The 20,584-nt window shown below is 45.0% G+C and overlaps 1 protein-coding gene across 2 annotated transcripts in view; it reads right to left on the reverse strand.

The window, feature by feature from the left end:
- LOC138726010 (gamma-aminobutyric acid receptor subunit beta-4) overlaps window positions 1–20,584 on the reverse strand; it is a 70,723-nt gene that overhangs the window by 15,063 nt on the left and 35,076 nt on the right. For both annotated transcript variants that reach the window (XM_069867362.1, XM_069867361.1), the window contains exon 4: window positions 9,203–9,423. In XM_069867362.1, coding sequence (XP_069723463.1) covers window positions 9,203–9,423 — 221 coding nt within the window. The remainder of the gene's footprint in view (window positions 1–9,202; window positions 9,424–20,584) is intronic.

Raw genomic sequence — 20,584 nt, forward strand, 5'->3', positions numbered from 1 at the left:
GGGTCCAGTCCTGTTCAATAACTTTATCGATGATCTGGATGAGGGGGTTGAGTGCATTCTTAGTAAGTTCATGGATGACACTAAACTGGGAGGAAGTGTCGATGTGCTGGAGGGTAGGGAGGCTCTGCAAAGGGATCTGAAAAGGCTGGATCAGTGGGCTGAAACCAACAGTATGAGGTTTAACAAGGCCAAGTGCAGAGTCCTGCACTTCAGACACAACAGCCCCATGCAACACAACAGACTTGGGGAAGAGTGGCTGGAAAGCTGCCCGGCAGAGAAAGACCTGAAGGTGTTAGTTGACTGCTGGCTGAATACGAATCAGCAGTGAGGCCAGGTGGCCAGGAAGGCCAATTGTATGTTGGTCTGTATTAGAAACAGCATGGCCAGCAGGACAAGAGAAGTGATTGTGCCTCTGTACTCAGCATTGGTGAGGCTGCACCTTAAAACCTGTGCTCAGTTTTGGGCTCCTCACAACAAGAAAGACATTGAGGTCCTGGAGGATGTCCAGAGAAGGGCAACAAAGCTGGTGAAGGGGATGGAGAACAAGTCTTTGAGGAGTAGCTGAGGGAACTGGGATTGTTTAGCCTAGAAAAAAGGAGGGGAGAACTTATCACTGTCTACAACTACCTGAAAGAGGTTGTAGCAAGGTGGATGTTGGTCTCTCCTAAGTGACAGGCGATAGGACAGGAGGGAATGGCCTCAAGCTGCACCAGGGGAGGTTCAGATTAGACATTATGAAAAAAATATTCACTGAAAGGGTTATTGGGCACTGGAACAGGCTGCCTAGGGAGGTAGTTGAGTCACTGTCCCTGGAGGTATTTAAAAGATGGGTTGATAAAGTGCTTAGGAATGTGATTTAGTAGTGGACAGGTACAGTTGGACTCAGTGATCTCAAAGGTCTTTTCCAACCAAGCAATTCTATTATTTTATGATTCTATGACCATCTGAAAAAACAGATGCTGTCACAGAAAGTGTAATGCAGCCTCACCCTCCACTGTTGCCTGCTCTGCAAGCTGAATTGGGCAGCAGTAGAGAACTGTCCCACTACAGCTGCAGCTCAAAAGGGAATGCTCAGGTTTCTACAAATCATCTCCATCGATATTTCAGTTCCCTGACACGAACACCACCAGCCCTTTCATTCCCATTCTTATCCTTCTCATTGCTATTTACTTATTAATGGCTTCTTCTGTCTTATTTAGAATGATTATGTAAGTTCACAGACACAGAGCAACATCAAGTTCTGACCTGGTATTAAAACCTGCTGTAGTTGAATGTCTTCTTTCCATCTCCTCCTCATCCTGTTGCTTTCCACCTCCAAGGTAGCTGCCCTTTTGGCTCCTGCCTCAGTCACTTCTTCCTCTACTAAACATCAGCTCTGAAGGCCCCCAGCCACCCATTCATCCTTTAGATCATCTCCAGTGTATTGGGAGAACGAAAATCACCAGTTACAAATGTGAGGGGCAAAAAATGACCTCCCCAAGATACCATTTGATTCCAAAAGGAGCAGGTCTAGACTGTCTAGACTCTCTAAGAAGGGCTGGGTGGGAAAGAGCAGAAGACTGTTACCTTCAAGAGGTTCCTAAAGCAAGTGAGGCCCCTTTCCCCCTAAGCTCCTTGTTACAAAATAAATTACTGCACTGTCTGCATCATAACTGTGTCTATGCCAGCAAACTAAACATGTCTGGCCCTGGTTTCCAGGGCCAATGTCAGTTGGTACAGAACAGCTTTTGTCTACATTTAAATTCTTACACACCAGAGAAAGGGTCTGGTTATATGCAAAATGCCTGCTGAAAAGGGTCACCAGCCTCGGCTGTGCTCCAACTGGGAAACGCCCAAGAGACTGTTCATGGACACTGACCAAACCCAGGAGAAAAGTTTACTACGCAAGCCACTGATGTCCAGCACCCAGGAATTCTCACTGACACGTTTGACTTCAAAAGAATGCTGCCTAGAATTCAGTATAGATGAGACTAGGAGTATAGCACAAATACTTCCACCACTCTCTTTCTAATTCAAAGGGAGACAAAGTCAGCATTTCCGGCACTTATTTTATTTTGCAGGTATGGATTAAGTGTCATTATGCAGTGACTAACACAAACACTCTCACAGCAAAAGGTAAACATTTTTATAAGTTTCTGGTTGCAAGTCTTTTAATTTCAGATCTCCTAAGAAGCTGAAGATGCTTCCTGTCCACCTGGGATACAGACTCCCAAAGCTATCAGTTTGCTGTAATAAGGAGAACTGATGGAAGCAGCTCAGGTTTCACAGGACTCGTGCAGGCTCACCCCATGGGGCAAGTTAGACTTGTAAAGGAATTCTGGTTCTTAAGAGTAGAGAGAGAGACAAAATTGCTGTTTTGCTGAACATGGGAAAAAATCAAAATTGAATTTTTACTCTGTGTATCTCAAAGTCAGTCATAAAAACACACTGGCAAATGTCACCTTCTGCCTGGCAGTAAGCACAAACTTTGAAGGGCCTGAAGGGATTTATAAACCCGTGGTGAATTTTGCCATTCCTTTAACACAGTCTGATCTTTGCAAAATCCTAGAGGTCATGTTGGAACCAAGAGCAAGGCAAGGATATGGAATATTTTCCCTTTGTGTCTGTTTGCCTACAATTGACTCCATAATCCTTGGCACAATCCTGCTAAGGTCACTGTTTCCAAAAACATCTGTGCTTGCATAGGCATCCTTTGATAAATAACAGTGTCCACTGCACTTAGATGAGGGTGAAAAAAAAGGTCTTCTAAACTAGTACTTAGGGTACCAGCCACCTAAATCAACCATTTTTCCACCTTAGGAGAGTAAAAAGGAGAGTTGCCTTGGCAGCAGTGTTTTGGGTTTCTGCCTCTTTATTCAATTCCAAATGCACTGTGTGTCTGGCAAATTGTCAGCTGGATTGGGGGACAAGAGAGACCCAAGTGGAACATATTTAAAAAGAGGTTCATTTGTTATGGTTGCTTCAGGCAACAGTGACCTGCACATAACAGAGGTTTTGTTCTTCAATAGCATCACACTGGAATGAAGTTGAGTTAATAAAACAGCAACCCATGACTTAAACCTGCAAGATCTGGTGAAGAATAGACAGGGTCCTGAGATGGGCTCAGAATGGTGCCTGGGAGAGGATAAGCAAAAAGACTAAGAGGTGCTGCCAGGGTGAGCTGGGGGTTCAGGCCACACAAGCTGTTTCAGTGATCTGTGAGGAGATGGGGGGATTAGCTCTTTGTGGATACTCCTTAACATCTATTTCTGCTAATAAACAAGTCAGACTTATAGGAAATACAGCACAGGCAGCAATTCCAGCCAGGCCCTGATGATGCTTGACTGTTCTTGCACCATTAAGGATAGAGAAGCAGCTCTGGCATGCTGCTTTTTCCTGTTTTAGTGAGCTCAAATCTCTTCCACAGCTTCTAAGATTATTCTGAAATTTCATATTATTAAACTTCCTTCCAGTGTTTCCAGCTAAGTCTCTCATACCAGCCACGGAAGTCAAAACATGGAGAAGGGAATCTGTCCTTAACCTCAACCTGGGAGCTGAGCTCCTAATTAAATTCTTATTTCCCCTCATCCAGCTAACAAAACCTCCTCCCACTCACATCTTTGCACTAAGTAACTGGTCCAAAGAATAGCTCCATGGTGGGAGCAGTACAAGACCGCACGACTAGCTCCAAGGAGCTGGCTGGCTGGACATAAGCCCAACTCTTTGCACCCAAGCTGCCAAAGGAGAGACTTCTGCTGTTGTTGCCTGACTTATGGAGGGAGCAGGCAAAGCCTGCAAAGCCAGGCAAAGCAGGGTTAGAGCCTAAATCATCTCTCGCATTTTCCGAGAAACCTCTCTCAAAGAGGGAAAGGGAAGCAAAAATTGCAGATTTCTTCCTTTCTGGCCTGTGAGATGGGAGAAGAAAATTGGTCAGTGATCTCAATACAGGGAAAAACTCCTCTATCTGAAACCATCAGGCTATCTTCTCTGCAGAAAAATCAAATAACACCTATGGAGAGAAAAAGAACATGGCTGCAAACAGCAGCCTTCAAGCGAGACAGGAGCAGGAGAAAACTTTCTACCAGCTGGAGAACCCAATAACCCCACACTGGGACCTGGGGAATGCGATACACACAGGGCTGCGTCCTGATCAAGAGGTAGGTTGGAGATGGGCGCTAGGAAGAAATCCTTTGGATGAGGTCCAGCACAACTCCAGCTGTGGGGAGCAGGCAGGGCAGCACAGGGGCTCTGACAGCATACTTAGTGCTGGATGAGTGAGTGGGTGGGATGCTAGACATACATCTGTTAACCTGCATTGCTTCCCTATGTTAGGTAAGTTAGAAGTGGTGCTCTAGCTGTTGCCTTGCCCAGGCATAAGGTCTGGTCCACAAGCAGGTCAGCAGTAGCTTGCTGCAATGCGAGTGCTGACGTCCCCCAGGAGCCGCTGTCTTGCAGGGAGCAGCTGACTGATGGGAACTTGCCTCCATGAAAAGCAGAAATAAGGTGCTGTTGAAGCATGTATGTCAAGCTTCTATCAGTTTAAAACTGCAAATTTTGAGTTGTTTGAGGTATGACAATTCTCCCCCCTCCTCCTTGCTTTAATCATTGAACAGGTATTTACACTGATGAGGACAGCAGGAGTCTGCCTCCCCAAGAGAGCATTCACTGTGCTCAGAGCCCCCATGCCTTGGCACCTTTGCATGAATCCAAACCGCCTCATCTCTAATTGCAGTGACTATCATGGACAGGAATAAAAAAAGAAGCAAACCAAAACAAAACACATGCACATGCTCCCCACCACCACTACCACCTTCACAGGAGGAGATCCCTCATTCTCTCTGCACAAGATTTAGTCTCTGTCATCAAATTCCTCTGCAGTTTTTCAGTTGCTCAGTTTACATTGCCTGGGCTCATCGCCAGTCAGGCATTGCATCTCACTTTTTGTCCACCCAGCTTCGCGCCTGCTTCTCAGCATCCCAGCCCTCTTGCTCCCCTGTAAGCCCAAAGATACAGTCTAGGTTCCTCAAAGCACCTGTTTTTTTCTGGAGTTGGTTTTGTCCCTAATTAGAATGAAATCAAACAGCTTCAAGATTTCCCTGAAGGATATTTAAAGCTGGCTTCAAGTAAGATTTCAAGTTACCATATGAGAATTTCAGCATTGTTACAGTTGTTCTATTTTTAGGTCTCTGAAAACAGATAGCTAAATACTGATGACATCAGTATGTGACAAGTGTCAACTTGTTACCCTATCAAATGGATGCTACATGGTCTAGAAAAGGAAATAAAAATATCAGACCTTAGTGCAGAGCTTGTGTATGCGATAATGCAAAGCTTATTGGATATTATGGCATGGGTGGACTAGACATTCTCTGGAGGTGCAGAGAAGTCATTTGGTGATTCTCTATTTTACTCTGAAATGCCAATAGTGGTAGTAAAGCAGCTTGAAATATTGAGGGAAATACTGACATAAGTAAAAAATTCTCTAAATAAAATTAGGAGTAAAATACCAACATTCCATAAAATGCTTTTTCTTAAATGAAAAATTTCTCCCTAATTTTTTTTGTTTAAAATTTGGTGAAACCAATGCAATTTCTGACAGTCTTTAGGAAGAAATACATATTGAATTCAGCCCATGCTATCCAGCTCTACCTCACTACTTTATCTACCTCCTTCCTCTACGTATTAAGTGATTGCTTTGTCTTTGTGGGTAGGTCCTTTAAGCCTCCCTTCGTATTGCAGACTTTCCATATCATTTGAGCAGTTTCCTGCTGTGTGCCACAGGTTACCAGCTCTCCTGTGTTTCACAGGCACTTTTAATTCCTGCAAGGTGTTTGGAGGCCATGCCAGGTTACACCTCCTAAAAACACTGTCAGCTCTGCTGGTTTGCATCCTCCCACCACACTGTTTGTAAAGATAAGAGTGCCCTCTGGGCTAGATCTGAGCTCCAGGCCCCCATTTAGCCTTCTGGGATTTATGCCATCTGCTCCCTCCTAGGGGACAGGGGTAGGGAGCATCAGCGCTGACCCCAGCCCCGCAGCAGCCCAGAATCCCCACCCTGGCGCAGCCCGCTGCTGTTTATGCGTTCCTTTTGTTGGAGACCTGGCAACCAGCTTTTAATCTGAGCCCAGTATGAATTAATTTTGGAGCAAGCTTTTGTACAGAATGCTTCCCTAAGATGTAGCTATATTATATCTGCTGCACTCTCTTCATCCGCTAATTTGCTAATTCTACCAAAACCGAGCATGTGCTTTTCTGACACACAACTCTCACAATGGAGCGGAGCAGAGGAAAAAGGGCTTCTTTTACTCATGCAAACAAGTTATCTGAAGCCCAATCTTGTTCTCACTGAAGTCAGAAACCAAATACCCATTGACTGCTGTGCTAGCTAACTTGGATTTTGGAGTCTGATCCAGCGCTCAACCTGATCCTGCTGGCCTTTTGAACACTTGCTGAAGATAGGGGCCTGCTAGGGTGCCATCCTCCCCGGTCTCTGACATCAGAGACTGCTGGAAAATAAAATGACTGTTGTGCTACAAATAGCATGATTGAGTCACTGTGCTACAGGATCAGCTCAAAGGAGGGGGAAGTGACTGGCGAGAAGGTAGCAGGAGAAGGAGCAGAGCTGTGGAATCTCACTTGTGGTTAAAAAAAAAAAAAAGAGAGAAACAGAAATTGCCTCCTTTGGCCTTCTTCCATCAGGGCAACTGCATTTTATGAATCCTTCCAAAAAATGCAGGAAAAAAAACCAAGAACAATAACCAAGGGAGGACCTGCACTTTTCTTCCTGTTTGCAGGACAAGCATGGCTGCATTTTTACAAAAATAAAGGGACCACAGGTGAATATTCAATGAACATTTTCTTACCTGCTTACACCTGTGTGCACGTGTCTACATATTTTTGAATAGGATCACAGTTATTTGCACTGCAAAACTGCACCTAGCACTTCTGTTGTCAGCAAAGTTGCAGGTGCAGGAGTCAGTACAGAAAGCAGCCTTAGAGAGAACATTGTCCACACCACTGTGAATAAAGCTAGAGGAACCTCGAGCATTCAAGGCACCTCGCTTGTCCCCTAAAAGCCCAGAGCTTGCAGGATAGCAAAAGCAGCCATTCTGACGTGAGGTGCAGCTTGGGAATAGAAGCTGCAGTTGCTCAGTGCTTCATTTTTGCAATTGCCATTTTCTCCAGGGGCAAGAGAGCAGCTTCCAGGAAAACCAGCCAAAAGTTAAAACAACACAGGCAGCTCTTACTATGGCCCTGGAAATAACAGGGGCAAACAGCTGTCATTTTCTTTCTTTTGGCCTAGATGCAGTTTTCCTTATCTCACCCGTTTTTACAGGTCAGGCAAACGAACCGAGTTCCCTTCCCCACACTGTTGGGGCCCTTGGGAGGAGAAGGGAAGGGACAGTGTAGGAGGCTCTTGTGCAGTGTCCCAACCTGAGCCAGCTCAAGTAGAAACCCTACAAGGACTTCTACTGCCTGTGCTGCAGGGTTCACCACACTGCTTGTTATTTGAATTGACTAAATGGTAGCTGATAGAAAGACACTAGCATTTCTGCTTCTTTGCTGTGCAGGTGCGTGCAAAGATTGCCCACCAGCCTGGGGGAGGCAGCTCTATGCTCAGCCAGGCTGCCTCAGCAGCAAAGAACAGCCTGATCTTAACAGCACTCTTTCTCCACTCCTTCCCAACGGGCTGAATTTATGCCTCTACCTACCCCAAGCAGGCACCTTCTCACCCAGACTTCACTCTTGTTTTAACACAAGGAAGAAATTTGGAGTGGACAGCTGTAGGAAGGCTGCGGTCTTTCTGGTGGGTCAGAAAAGCTGGCTCCGGGCTCCCTGGCAGTATCATACCAACAACATCACTGGCCCAACACAGAGAGATGGATGTACCTGTCCCAGGAGGGGAGAGGCAGAACTACGGCACCTTTTGTGGTCTTTGGGCCTGGAGCAAGAAACAACCACTAATTGGAAGGAAAAAGTAGTATATACATCACCACACATACCACAGTGGATCTCAGCACCAGCAGTGACTGCTGCTCTTTTGGTTTCCCAGGGCTCTGCCATAGGGAAAGCATAAGGCACAGCCACCTTGGTGCCCCGGCAGGAGGATGCTCTCGGCAGCCTCCTACTTTGCTATACCTTTACCTAGCCCTACCTTGCTCTAAACAGCCCTGCTACCTAAAGGAGAGGAAAAAAAAAGTCATAAAAAGTCAGACTTTGTCACAGAACACGAAGCAGCAGAGGAGCTGATACTGTAAATGGGAAGGGTGGGTGTACCTTCTTTGAAGGAAAAAGGTCTTTCCTCCCCCTTTGCTGCACTGGGATGTAAGCCCAGATCTTTTGTGAATGTGGAGGCAGGTCTAAAAAGCCAGCTGTGAATTTTGGTAGTCAAAAAGACAGAAAAAAAAATAGGAGAAAAGCTCAAAGCAGACAAATACAGGCTTGAGAAAATTGTTGTCCAGATTTCAGCTAACCTAGATTTCATTCAATACCTGCACAGTCACCTATAGTTGCAGACACCCTTTTTTAACCCTGTGCTCCCTCCAGTTAACTTTGCTACCTACCCTGGCATCTCCACGCATCCAGATAACACAGTAAGGCCAACCTTTGCCACCTCCAATGCCCACAAGCACAGCACTTTCAAAGGCTGTGAACTTATCTATGTTAATTTATTCAAGACACCACAACAAGCCTCCTCACCAAGGACCATTCCCCTACTAGATATCAACTTTCAAACCTCAGTCTTCAGAATTGCTCTGGTAAAGAGGCTTTTTTTTTTTTTAATTGCACAAAAACATGTCTCCCATCTCATACTGAAAAATGACTAAAGTGATTTGACTCAAATGCTACAGAAATTCAGTCTTAGAAAGAAGAGTAACAAAGCCTCATCTCCATAGGCCAAACTTGCAGAAAATTACAAGCAACTGAAAATGAGTGTTTCAAATAGAAGTGTTATGCAACATGAATGACAGTGACCTGAAACACTCAGAGCAGACTATTACCATCTCCAACATTTGTCTATAGCAGCACAGGAATCTTTGGAGGCCTGAAGGAAACCACCATTTCTAGTATAGAGGAAGCACAGATACTTAAAACTGTGCAAGGCTTGAGTATCTCTTGGGCTTTGGGGCACTTGCATCACCAGAATATCTTTGGAAATGGTGAAAGTTCAGAAGAGATGTCATTCTCAACTGCAACCATCAAAGATTCCCCTTAGACTTACCTCAGGCCATACAGGACAGTCCCATCAGGATGGAGCCGAATCATGCGATTCTTCACTGTCACCCCATGCAGAAAGGACTTTTTGTCGTTCAGGAAATAGGTATCAGGCAGCCACAACTGGTCAGCCACCCGGTTGTCCAAGGTTAGGTTAAGAGGAAGGTCATTGTATGCCAGGCGTTTGTCCCGCCAGCTCTGCTGGAAGTACATGGTGATGGTGTAGTCCTGGGAGAGAAACGCAAACATCAGCCTGGCTGCAGGGTAGGGTTGTAACTCAGTCCCTTCACTACTGCCCCTATAGAGACTTTTCATGGGTTTCCACATTCCTTGGCACCCAAATGTTTGGTGTCCAGCTGGGGGGACTGTGCTTTGTGCTGGGAAAATGGAAATAAGCTTGAGATTTGTAGGGGACAAAATGACATTACATGACTCCAATCAAGCAAAACCACCTGCCTCTCATATTGTGCCAACATCCTTGGAGTTTGGCTGCAAAACTAGTAGTAGTTAAGGCTATGATAGTACTGAAGGATGTCAACCAACAGTGGGCTACATCACACCAAAGACTTGAAGAATCAATTTCCCAATTAAATTACAAAGGTTTTTGGGCATAATGCAGTCACGCTCAGCCACTGCTTGTTACCACACAGTTGGTAAAAGCCAATTTTACTTTGAGTAACAACTCAGGAGACTCCCAAGGGCACACAGAGAATCTCACCTTAAGGCCAAGGTTTCAAAGTCAACCCAGGCCAGCCATGACAAGCTATTAGCACTTGCCTTGTTATATGAGCTAAGTTGGGAGTTCATTGCAATTATCAGGAAGGGACATATGTGGAGGAAATCTGTCATCAGTGGAGCATGATGCACTGGTAAAGGGGCAGTTCCCTAACCATCCCCAGCTAGCACAATGCCATACGTATCCTCTGCTCCTCTCCTGTTCAATAGTAAAAAGTTGATGCTCAAAGCTGATGCTAAGATAAGATTTTTATAGAGGGCAGGGAGAGCTCTTTGGTGGCCCACAGCTGTAGCTCTGCAGAAACCATACTAGCTACTGGACAGTAACAGTACACCCAGGGAACATCCAGAGGCCCCAGATCAGCTTGTTCAGAGGCACAGTATTGCGGCACCATACGAGAAGAACAATTATTTCTACTCAAATAAAAAAAATAGTATAGGAGGGGATCTTGTACAAACCAATGACAGAAAACATTCTAACAACAGGTCTGAAACAGGTTAGGAACCAAGATTTTTGGGGGTAAACCAGCTAGCATTAAAATAACAGGATGCTGATTAGGAAGTGGGCACAAGTCTTGTAGACAGTGGCCTTACAGAAGTCAGCAATTTTTCACCAGTCCTTAAATAAAAAACATTTTTGCAAGTGCATGCAAATTATCTACAACAGGTGGGGCCACAGAAACATTGTCTCTTCCCAAGAAGATACCTACAATGCCACAGGAATCTTCCTGACCACACAGATTAGCATGATGGGCATTTCTGCTCTGCAGAAGGGGCTGGTGAGGATCTTGCTTGTGCACTAACATCTGGGCTGAGCACATAGGCATTCTGCCTGTCTTCTCCCACTGACTTCACTTGAAGCCAAGTTTGATTAGCACCTCTGAAAACAAGCTCAAATAACCCCACATAATGGATATGCCAGCTTTCGGGTATCTATGATTCAGAAATCTAGACCCACATGCATATCTGAAAGGTCACAGAGTAAATCTGTGATGTAAACTGGATACAAAAGCTATATCTGTCACTTTCTATGTTATATTGAAAAGAACAAAAGCATAGTGACAGCTTTCTGGCCAAGAAACTGTTTTGCTTTGCTTTTTAAAGGACTGGTAAACTCCTGCCTCAGAAGCCTCACGGTCCATATCTCAGGGGCACAAACATTTTCATTTTGGTGAAGACCTTGCAAAGGAAAATGTCCTCTCTGGTACCCCTCCCAGGGTGTTTTGAACCTGCATTGCAGCGAAAGCACAGAGAAGCAGAGCACCTGCGTTCTTGGAGCCTCTTACCCTCCCTTGGTAACAAACTTCTCTCCTGCCTGCGGGAAACTGCTACAGAGGCATCATTTTCATTCTCCCCCTTTGAGAACTCCACCCACACATCTTGGCAAGCTGCTTCACTGACCTGTGTTTTCCTAATCCTTGACAGGAGCCCTGCAACACCTCACCCCTAACCAGGCCACCCTGCTGTCGTTAAGGCTTCTACCAGCTTTCAAGAAGCAGCAGCAGATAAGAGGTGGCACAGATCTCCAGAAGTTAAAAAGGGCAAACTGCTTACAAAGTGAACAGTCATTAGCACTTAAGAGACAGACCTTCAAAACTCATTTTTTTGTATTTCCAGGATTGATAGGAACAAACTCAGAACGGTGCAAGAAGTAAAAGCCTACACTCTAGCTATCAGGCTGATGATGTTCTTCAGGTGCAGAGAGCTTCTGGGGAACAACAGTTAGCCCAGCCCTGGGCTGAGCTCTGTTTTTCAGTCTTCATGGACTTCTGACCACCCCTGTGGGACTCCCTCTCCGCATGGCTCCATTCTGTTTGCTCTACCAAGCAGCATCTTGTGAGCTGTCAGCCCTAGCCCCCCTCACCTCCTCCACTCCCAGGTTTTGCAAAGGCTCTGTTCTCTTTTTCTCTCCACTTTCACGCTGCACGTGATGCACACAAAACAGAGGTGAGAGCAGCACATGGAGCCAACAGGTGCTCCTATTGCAGAGGTGCCTTCCTATAAGAAGGGAGGCAGCTCACTTAGAGGCCCACTAAAGCCCCAGAGAAGGACGAGGATCCTCCTTGGGGGCCTCACATGCTGAAATGACAGTGTATCCCATCAGCTATTGCGAACAAGAATGCAATCCATCTCCAGGAGAAAGAGGTTGATAATTACAGCCTTCCCTGAAACTCAGAGACCCCAAACCAAAGATGATATAAGAGGACTGAACAGTAAAAGGCTGAAATGTTCATACAAGAGGGTCATGGACGGAGGAAGGCATTTCCTGTAGAACCCCTAGAGGCAAGAAATTCAGTCAAGCATGCACAGGGATTCCCCAGTTTCTCAGAGGACAGAGTAGGTAAGTCTAAAGGAATAGCAGCTGGGGCAGAGCAAGAAGGGAAATAAGCTGCCACCACGTGCATGAATTCAAGAATGAATTTCCACTGGAACCTTTATTAGCATTTATCATGAGCCCCTCCACTTCCATCTCAAAGGGCCCCTTTGGGAGAGCAATGCCGTCCTACCCTTAGGAAACAAACCTGGACTCGCTCTGGACCCTTCCATACTTTGGCTCTGTGCAGCCTGGAAGCAGAGATGATTCCACTGTCACAGGAGATCAAAGCTGCCTGGAGCACAAGTGTCCCAGGAGGAGCATGCCAGATCTAAGCCTAACAAGTACAAACCCTCCTGTGCGGAGGAAGGCAAAGTTCAAGGAGGCCAAGCCAGTGAGAGAACATATGGATCCAGGAAAGGGGACTCGTACAAGAAAGTTGGTCACTCCTGATACATTTAGCACAGTTTTGTTGCCACTGAAGCACTGACAAACCAGAGGACAGGAGGAAGTTGGAGTGCTTGTGGGTAGCAGATGCCACCTGAAATCACCACAATCCAGGTGAGGACACAGGCATGTGGCCAGCCACACGCACTGAGCGGTGTGCAGGGATGTGCCCAGACCACCAAGGGACACAACACTTCAGGGAGTCAGTTCAGAGTGGGAATCTGAACTCCCTTGTCTACAGATCAAAGAACTGCAAGGGGTAGAGCAGGAGCAATTAAGGCACCTCAGTAACAAGGGCAGCACTCTGCAAAGAGCAGCTTCAGTCTGTAACTGAAGTGCCCCACAAGGGACCTCTCCTTCACGCAGTGACGCACTGTTAGACTCCCTAGGCCCAGGGATGCTCCCCTGGAGGACAGCATAGCGTGCTGCTTTCTGCTCACTGCAGTGCTGAGGGGTCCAAAATTAGGGAGCCCCTCTTCTCCAGAAAGAGCTTCCCTTCTCCTGCACAGCCTTCTGTCAGCATGCAGAACACCAACATGGTGTATGCCCCAAGTGATGTTCTTACAAGTGTGCTTGTGCTGATTTTGGAGACACAGTTGTACTACATCAGATCTAAAGTCTTTCTACATTAGTATCCTGTCTTCAGTAACAGCACAGAGAATAGCAGGGAGGAATATAAGCCAATGAGGGCCTCTTGCAATTCTTAATTTGCCAGCTATTTGAGGCTTAAGTATCTCCTGAGACAGAGCTGGTACCTTCTTAATTGAAGATACTCAGTTTCTCTTCTGAGAGCTTGTCTTATCTCTCAGAATTCTCAGTCTTTGACACCCGCAATCTTCACTTTAAAACAAATATTAATCAGTCTTTTTTTCTGATTCCCCTTCGTGCTTGCACTAAATCTGTTAATAATCATAACGCTGTGTTTCTCAAGCTTACAGCGTCCCACCCCTTTTTAGATACTTAAGTGCTGCTGAGCAGAACACAAATAACTACATGCACTCTCAAAAGTATAGAAAGGCCCTGATAAAGGCAGTAAGCAGCAAGAAAAGGAGGCAGAACCATTTCATGTATTAAACACAGAACAGAGATGACAGTATCTGATGTTCTGCAATAGGTTGTTGCACAAGAACCCACTGAAGGTGAGGTAATGGAAATAACTTTCCATGCATTCTGTGGAATTTGTTGTTATAAAAACATGAAGGCAGGAGCTTAACAGTATTTTGGGATGTCTAGGCATTAATGTGGAAAATACAGTCCCAGTCATAAAAGGAAGGGACTAACAGGAAAGAATAACCCAAGGACACAAGTCCCATCTCCCAAAAGAAAGTCACCAGAAGCATCCCTCCCAGGCAGGCAGCTTCACAAATCCTCAGCAGAGCTCCTGGGAGACATGGATTATTGACACGTTGGGTCAGATCATTTTCTTTTGTGCTGTAACCTAGAGTCCCCAGAAATGGACTCATGTAGGGGAAGAAGAATGCATGCTTATTGGGAGCTACACTAGACTCAGAAGCCAGGATTAGAAATGGAAGGAATACTGTATAGGAAAGGGTCACATCTTTGTTCAGAACACGGTATTTCTGGCAACATGGATGTCTCCTGTGTCTGGTCCCTTTTTGTGGATGACAAATGACTCTGATGCCTTTCAGAGGGGCTTTGAAAGTGAAGGTGACTATTCCAGGCTGCTAGTGGAGGTTGTTTCACCAAGCACTTGTAAGGTACTGGAAGCATTGACTTTTCTGCAGGGTAGAGTGCACACTGCTCTTCTGCTGCTGCATGATTTTAGGCATGAGGGGTAAAGGAGGCTTTGCCACTTGCTTCTAGCACTAGCTGTGCCACTTGAATTCCCCTGCCCCGCCCCTGCATTTCTCCTCAACCCTGACTTTGATAAAGCACCTTGTTTTGGAAAAGTGACCAAATGAAAGTCCTTCCCCCATAGAAGCAAATGACATATGGTCTCCTTGTTCAAGATCACAAAAGAACATTAGGAAAGCCAAGATGCTCCAGAAAGAGGGGGGAAAAAATGGAACATCTGACTTAGTAAAAACCAAGCTGCCACTGCCAGAGACTAATGAACAGTTTGTTGGCTTCAACTTCTTTGATGATTAAACACCATCTCCTGTTCCCATCATTCTTGGGAAAGAAAGGACAAGGTAGTCCTCAAGTATGTTTCATTTTCAGGAGAAGGTAGGGGAAATAAGAAGAATTATTTTTAAGAGGAGGAGACAGGATATGCCTGCAGTCAGTTGCTGAGAATTGGAGCAGTGTAAAAGGTACAGAAGACTACAGTAAGGACACAGCAAGATGGCCATGGTTCATTGTTAGCAAGCTCATTTAAGAAAACTATTTTGCCCTCATAAAGGATTGTCCATTTCCATGCAGATAAATCAATGAGTCCCAGACTTTAATCAGCATCAGTTAACCTGATGTATGTCAGTGCCTGATAGCAGTCTTTCCAGCTCCAAGACAGAATGAAGTCTGTTCAGACTCTCACCTTTGCTTAGGGCAGGAGGCAGCAGCTCTTGTACTTACTGTACTTTATGGGGAGAGATTATTTTGCCAAAATGCTGCTTTGAAATTCCCTTTTGGTGCAAGCCAGTGCCCAGTTTACAAGTGTGAAGTTCTTCATAATAACTGTTATGCATAAAGCAATAACAATTTTAGTTACTGCCTTTCTCCTTATATTTCACCTTAGCAGGTGAGAAAGACACAAGATCTTTCCACCTCCTCTATTTCTGAATAACCAAATGTCAGCACTGACTTGGGGATTCCACCTGCAATCTCTCTGCCAGTAATGCAAGGAGACAGAACCATGTTGGCATCTAGGATATGCTCTATGCCCTTCTGTGCTGCAGGTCTTTGTGCTCTTGAACTCATTTTCTTTAGGACCTGAGAAGTACTTTGCATGGAGACGTGTCCCCCTCACTAATCTGAACTACTTTTGTACTAATTTGCATGTATTTAATTGCTGAATGTGTGTCCAGAAACTAGGACAGATATCAGCTATACCCTCAATGACTAGGGATGTACAACTGTCACTCTGTTGCCCTATTTCTCTCCTGGAATGTCCTATCCCTGCAGCACCTGGATTGGTGCTGGTCCAACCAGTGTAAGATAGAGGATGTACCTAGCTGGATCCTAAGACATAGTCTGCTCTTGACTAGGCTTTCAGACTTCTGAGCCTGTATATCGATGCCCTGTCTGAGCAGGGGGTAGCACCATATGTCATCTGCTTAACAGCCCCAGTCATGCTGGAAGCAGAAGTCAAGAGGAGAAAGCCAGAACCGATGGGCACAGGGATGAGTGTCACCTGCTCTATGAGCACATGCAAAACAGCAACCTGGTTCAGTGTTACAGGCAGCAATCCCAAAATCGCCACCTGCACCATGACATCTTCCTCAGGCAAGCTTTTAGAAAACAATGCCAGGCAGTTTCTATTCTTAAGCCATAGAATCTGTGACCTACTGTATATCATTTCTGCCGGTCAGACCTCCTCTCTCTCTGCTCCCCGTGAACCAGTAGCTGGGCAAAACGCAGAGCTCATTCCACCCACAAAAGCAGGATTGTTTGGCCTTCCCATTGCTGCATCACCAGCTAGCTTTCACTCCAAACCACATCATAACTTGAAAAATTATTTCCCAGAGAGGAACTACTTGACAAGAAATGGTATAAGTAATCTTTGGTTCCTAAACATTCACATGCCAAACCAGCACAGAAGGTCATGTTTTGTCCAGACAGCAAACTAAAGCCAGAGAAGCAAGGTCATACATTAAGTTCAGAAGAAATTGATGCTTGAATTTGACCAGTTATCAGGCAGAAAGTCAAAAGGATGGTGCTTACACTATCCTTTCACTGACAGATGGGTTGGGAACTGTTAAGGACTCGTTGTAGGACCAGGGAGCTAAAGACAAGCAAGATGCTCACCTAAACAAGAAGGAACCTCAGGCAACAAGTCCCCGGCTCAGTAATTTATTCTAAGATAATGGTGAGTTACAGGAGCAACTGGCTTGAAATAGTGCAAGGAGGACAGCAAGCTGACTTCCCCTCTATGAGAAATATGATGCAAGTTTTCCAAGTGAACTCTGTCCCAGGAATGACACAGGTCCCAGAAAGAGCAGGTAACGTGGGTTCTTCACCCTCCTGGAGATCCTTAAAGGTTTATTGCTTACATCTATGTACTGCTAATGCATCAGATGTCTTCAAATGGCTTGAAACCTACCCAAATCCTTTGTCTTTTACCATCTTAAGGCAAAAATCTCAATTTAGCCCCTTTTGTTGATTCTCTTAACCTTTCTCTACGGGTGCACAAGGTCACCTATTATTGCATTGAGAGACACACACATTAGTGCACTATCTCTGTGGAATCTCAAAGAAGTGTTATGATCATGCACTGCCTAGCTGGGAAAGGGAGTCTGAGGGCATGCTTCTACTGCAAAAAGCTTTCTGGTTTGAAGTACTTAGTAATTTAAAACAGGTTATGCTGCCATAGGCTTCTGCTGACCCACGACAGGAAAACATGGTGCTTTCAGAGAGGCTGTCTTTACTTTCCACTGTTTGCCTGCACTGATCTAGTATGCTATACAACCACCTTCTGCACTTACAAGCCAAGGGACAGCGCAGGTGCCTGTATTCCACCTCTTCTCCTCCTCTCTCCCTTCTAGCTTCTCCCAACTCATCTTTTTGTACTTTCCCTGCATCACTCTTACTGCCTTACAGCATGTGCTGCCAGTGCCCTCCTGCATGCCCATATGGGCATATCTAATATACAGCCATTAAAGCTCAAAAATGTTTCTAATAATCACTTTGTATTTAATTAAACACCCAACAACTAGCCTATTAGAGTAAATTAAATTTGAGTGAGACATTTGAACACTAACTAGTGAAGATATCAGTTTCCAAAGCCCTCAGAAGGATGACGGAAGAAAACTGGATTACGCCAAGAGAAAGGTAATGCTGGGAGACCAGTGATGCTTCCTTGAACTTTTCAAAGGGCCCTCACAGCCTCTGCATGTATCCTCAGAGAATTTTCACCTTGTAGTGACTTCCTTAAGTCTTGTTTGCTGAAACTCAATAAGCTTTGTAACAGTAGCAACCTGATAACAGAAAAATGTTATTTCTGCAAAATATTCCCAAAACTCTTTGCTCCTCTGTACCTTTTTTATATTTAAATGGAACATCCTCTTCTCCTTGCCAAGAGTTTTACTGAACACCAATCCAGTCAGACTCTACCCCAAGCAGGAGAGGTTCTGCAGCCCTACGCATAGTCAGTAGTTAGAGATCACAGGGGAAAAAATGCTGAAGGAATGAAGAATTAAAACAGTTAAAGGGCTTAGAAGCCCATTGTAATTAGGTACTCTAGAAAATCACATGTGGATATCAATTTCAGTTCACTCGGTGCTAATTTTGTAGGAGACTTTGGGCACTTCTACCTATGTCTCCTTTTCTCTCATTGGTAAAAATCAGATGCTGATGTTAACTAGCCTCCATCCTGCAGTGTGGGATCCCCACATCTCTAGGCAAATGCTAAGTGTGTAATGAACAGAAATGACTTTTTCTCCCTGGGGCAAAACAATTAAATAGAGCTTGTTATTCCCTGGGGCAGTCAAGACCACCAATGGATTTTGAGGCTGCTTTTGTTAGGGAATCACATTATGAATGAAGCAATGTTACTACTTTATATGGCAGAATAATATGCTATACATATAGCTGTGAGCACTGAAACCATGAGACTCTGCAACAATATCAAGGCACACAGTGCTTTAGAGACACTGTTTCTACTCGGAGAAGGAAGGCTTGACATTCCAGGTTCCAAGAACTGCTGCAAAGATGTAATTTCTCAGGAGGCAAACAAGTCTTTTAAATGATGTAAGACAACTAACATGTCTCAAGTGGAACAACCACATCAACTAGGCAAGCACAGATCAGCTTGACCAAAAGGATAGAATGATTTTTATTTCCAGGAGAAAGCAAAGTTTGGTCATGTAAGAAGGATGACTGGGAGTAAGCAGATAAGATGGTATCATCATGGATTTAGCCTACCTCTGCCTCCATCCAAGGGTTAGTCTGCCCTTCGCTATGCTGGGATAAAGCCAAAGTCCAGGCTGACACTAGCAGGAGTGCACAAAATATGTCCCATACTATCATTCTTCCACTTTAGCAATCCCAGTCTTGGCTGCAGGATCATAAACCTGATGGACAGGTGCAGTGTATTTAACTGACAATAGCATTCAAAATGCAGCTGTATGAAACACTTCTGATTCTGCTGAACAAGTCAAGCTTATTATAGGATGCATGAAGATAAAGGAGATTTCAGCAGGCTATGGAGGTCCACAAGCAATCAGACTTCGACTTCACGGCCAACTGGATGGTGGAGAACAAGCTGCAGTCTGTCCATGCTGAGTGAGTGCTCTCTGCAGTACGAGGACCAACAGTCCTGGAGCCAAGGAGCTCTATTTGCAGAGCTGGCTGAAAGTTATTGGCAGTGAGCCCATGTGAGCTCGGTAAATAAAGTATCCAGATAATAAAAATACCCAAAGGCACTGTTTAATTTTTCTGAGAGTTCTGATACAGCCAGTAATATTGAGAGGGAACAGAAAACTTGCAGACAGAACAGGAACAGAGGGCAAAGCCATCCTTCCAGAGAGTGGAACACAAGGCACCTGGTAGGTCTGATGGCTCACAACGTGTACAACTAAATACCTAACACTCATTAGTAGGGGAACAGCTGAAAAGGAAGAGGATTTGCATTCAGTAACTAGACTGGGACTCAGGAAACCTAGGCTCAGACAAGGACTTGTGTACTGTGAAACCTTATGTCCCCTTGAAACCTAGCTGCAAACTCTTGAAGGATAAAAGGGTCAATACTTTGTGCATCCATGAACTAGCAATGCAAAGGGGGTGAACAGCAAGATACAAGCAACGGGCTACCTTCTCCTGCAGATAACACTGAAGTTTAAGGAGATAATGTGGTAGCAGGTTCCTGCAAAGGAAAAGTGAGATGTGGTGCAACCTGTAAGTAATGAGTAGGTTTTAGATTTACTTCCCTCTTCACTAAAGCCTCAGATGGGAGCTCAGTGCACTCAGCAAAGAGGAGGGAAAGGAAGCACAACAGGGCACACTCCAGCCTGGTGACACTGCACCCTGGCACAGACAGTAGGAGGCCAGCTGTGCACAACTTGCAAACAGTGACACAGAAGGGGCTGGTGGATCTTGCCTTTTACTCCATCCTCTGCCAGTTTTGTCTGGAGCTGGCCTGAAACTTCTCTTTATCAGGGCAGCAAAGACTGCTCACATTTCATCCCACATGCATGCATACCCTCCTTCCCCCAAATTATCCCGTTTTATCTGAATAGAGGACCTTTCTGGATCACCAAACAGCTCAGCAGATCCTCTTCCTTTTACCATCCCTTTTTCTTGAATGTTCATTTTTCTCTGTAGCCTAGCAACTCAGCACAGACTCAGAATATTAACAACTCCTGTCCCTACACACGATCTTCTCCAGAGGCCTGAAAATGCAATAGCAGAAAGGCTGAAAGGGGTAGGAGCAAGCACAAGAGATGTAGCGAGCATGCAGGGAGCCTCTACCAGCATTCAGAAACAGCCAAGCTATTCAGCTGTCATATCTGCCACCTTCACTTAACATGTACATAACATATAGAGCTATATATAGCCCCATTTATTTACATATTCAAATAGCAACATGACAAGCACGCACTTGTATTTGGATCTAGGTTTATATTGAGGTGCTGGCACTCCTGCGCATATACACTCCGCCTATTGCTAGATGCTTTAAATGTATATATGACAGGGTGTCAGAAGGTCGGAACCTCAAGATCTAATTTGGTTTTCAATCAAACCAGATGAAGCTTTCACTTGGGGGAAGATACTTTAGCA

Source organism: Phaenicophaeus curvirostris, chromosome 13 (genome assembly GCF_032191515.1).
Source record: "Phaenicophaeus curvirostris isolate KB17595 chromosome 13, BPBGC_Pcur_1.0, whole genome shotgun sequence".
Taxonomy (NCBI): Eukaryota; Metazoa; Chordata; class Aves; order Cuculiformes; family Cuculidae; genus Phaenicophaeus; species Phaenicophaeus curvirostris.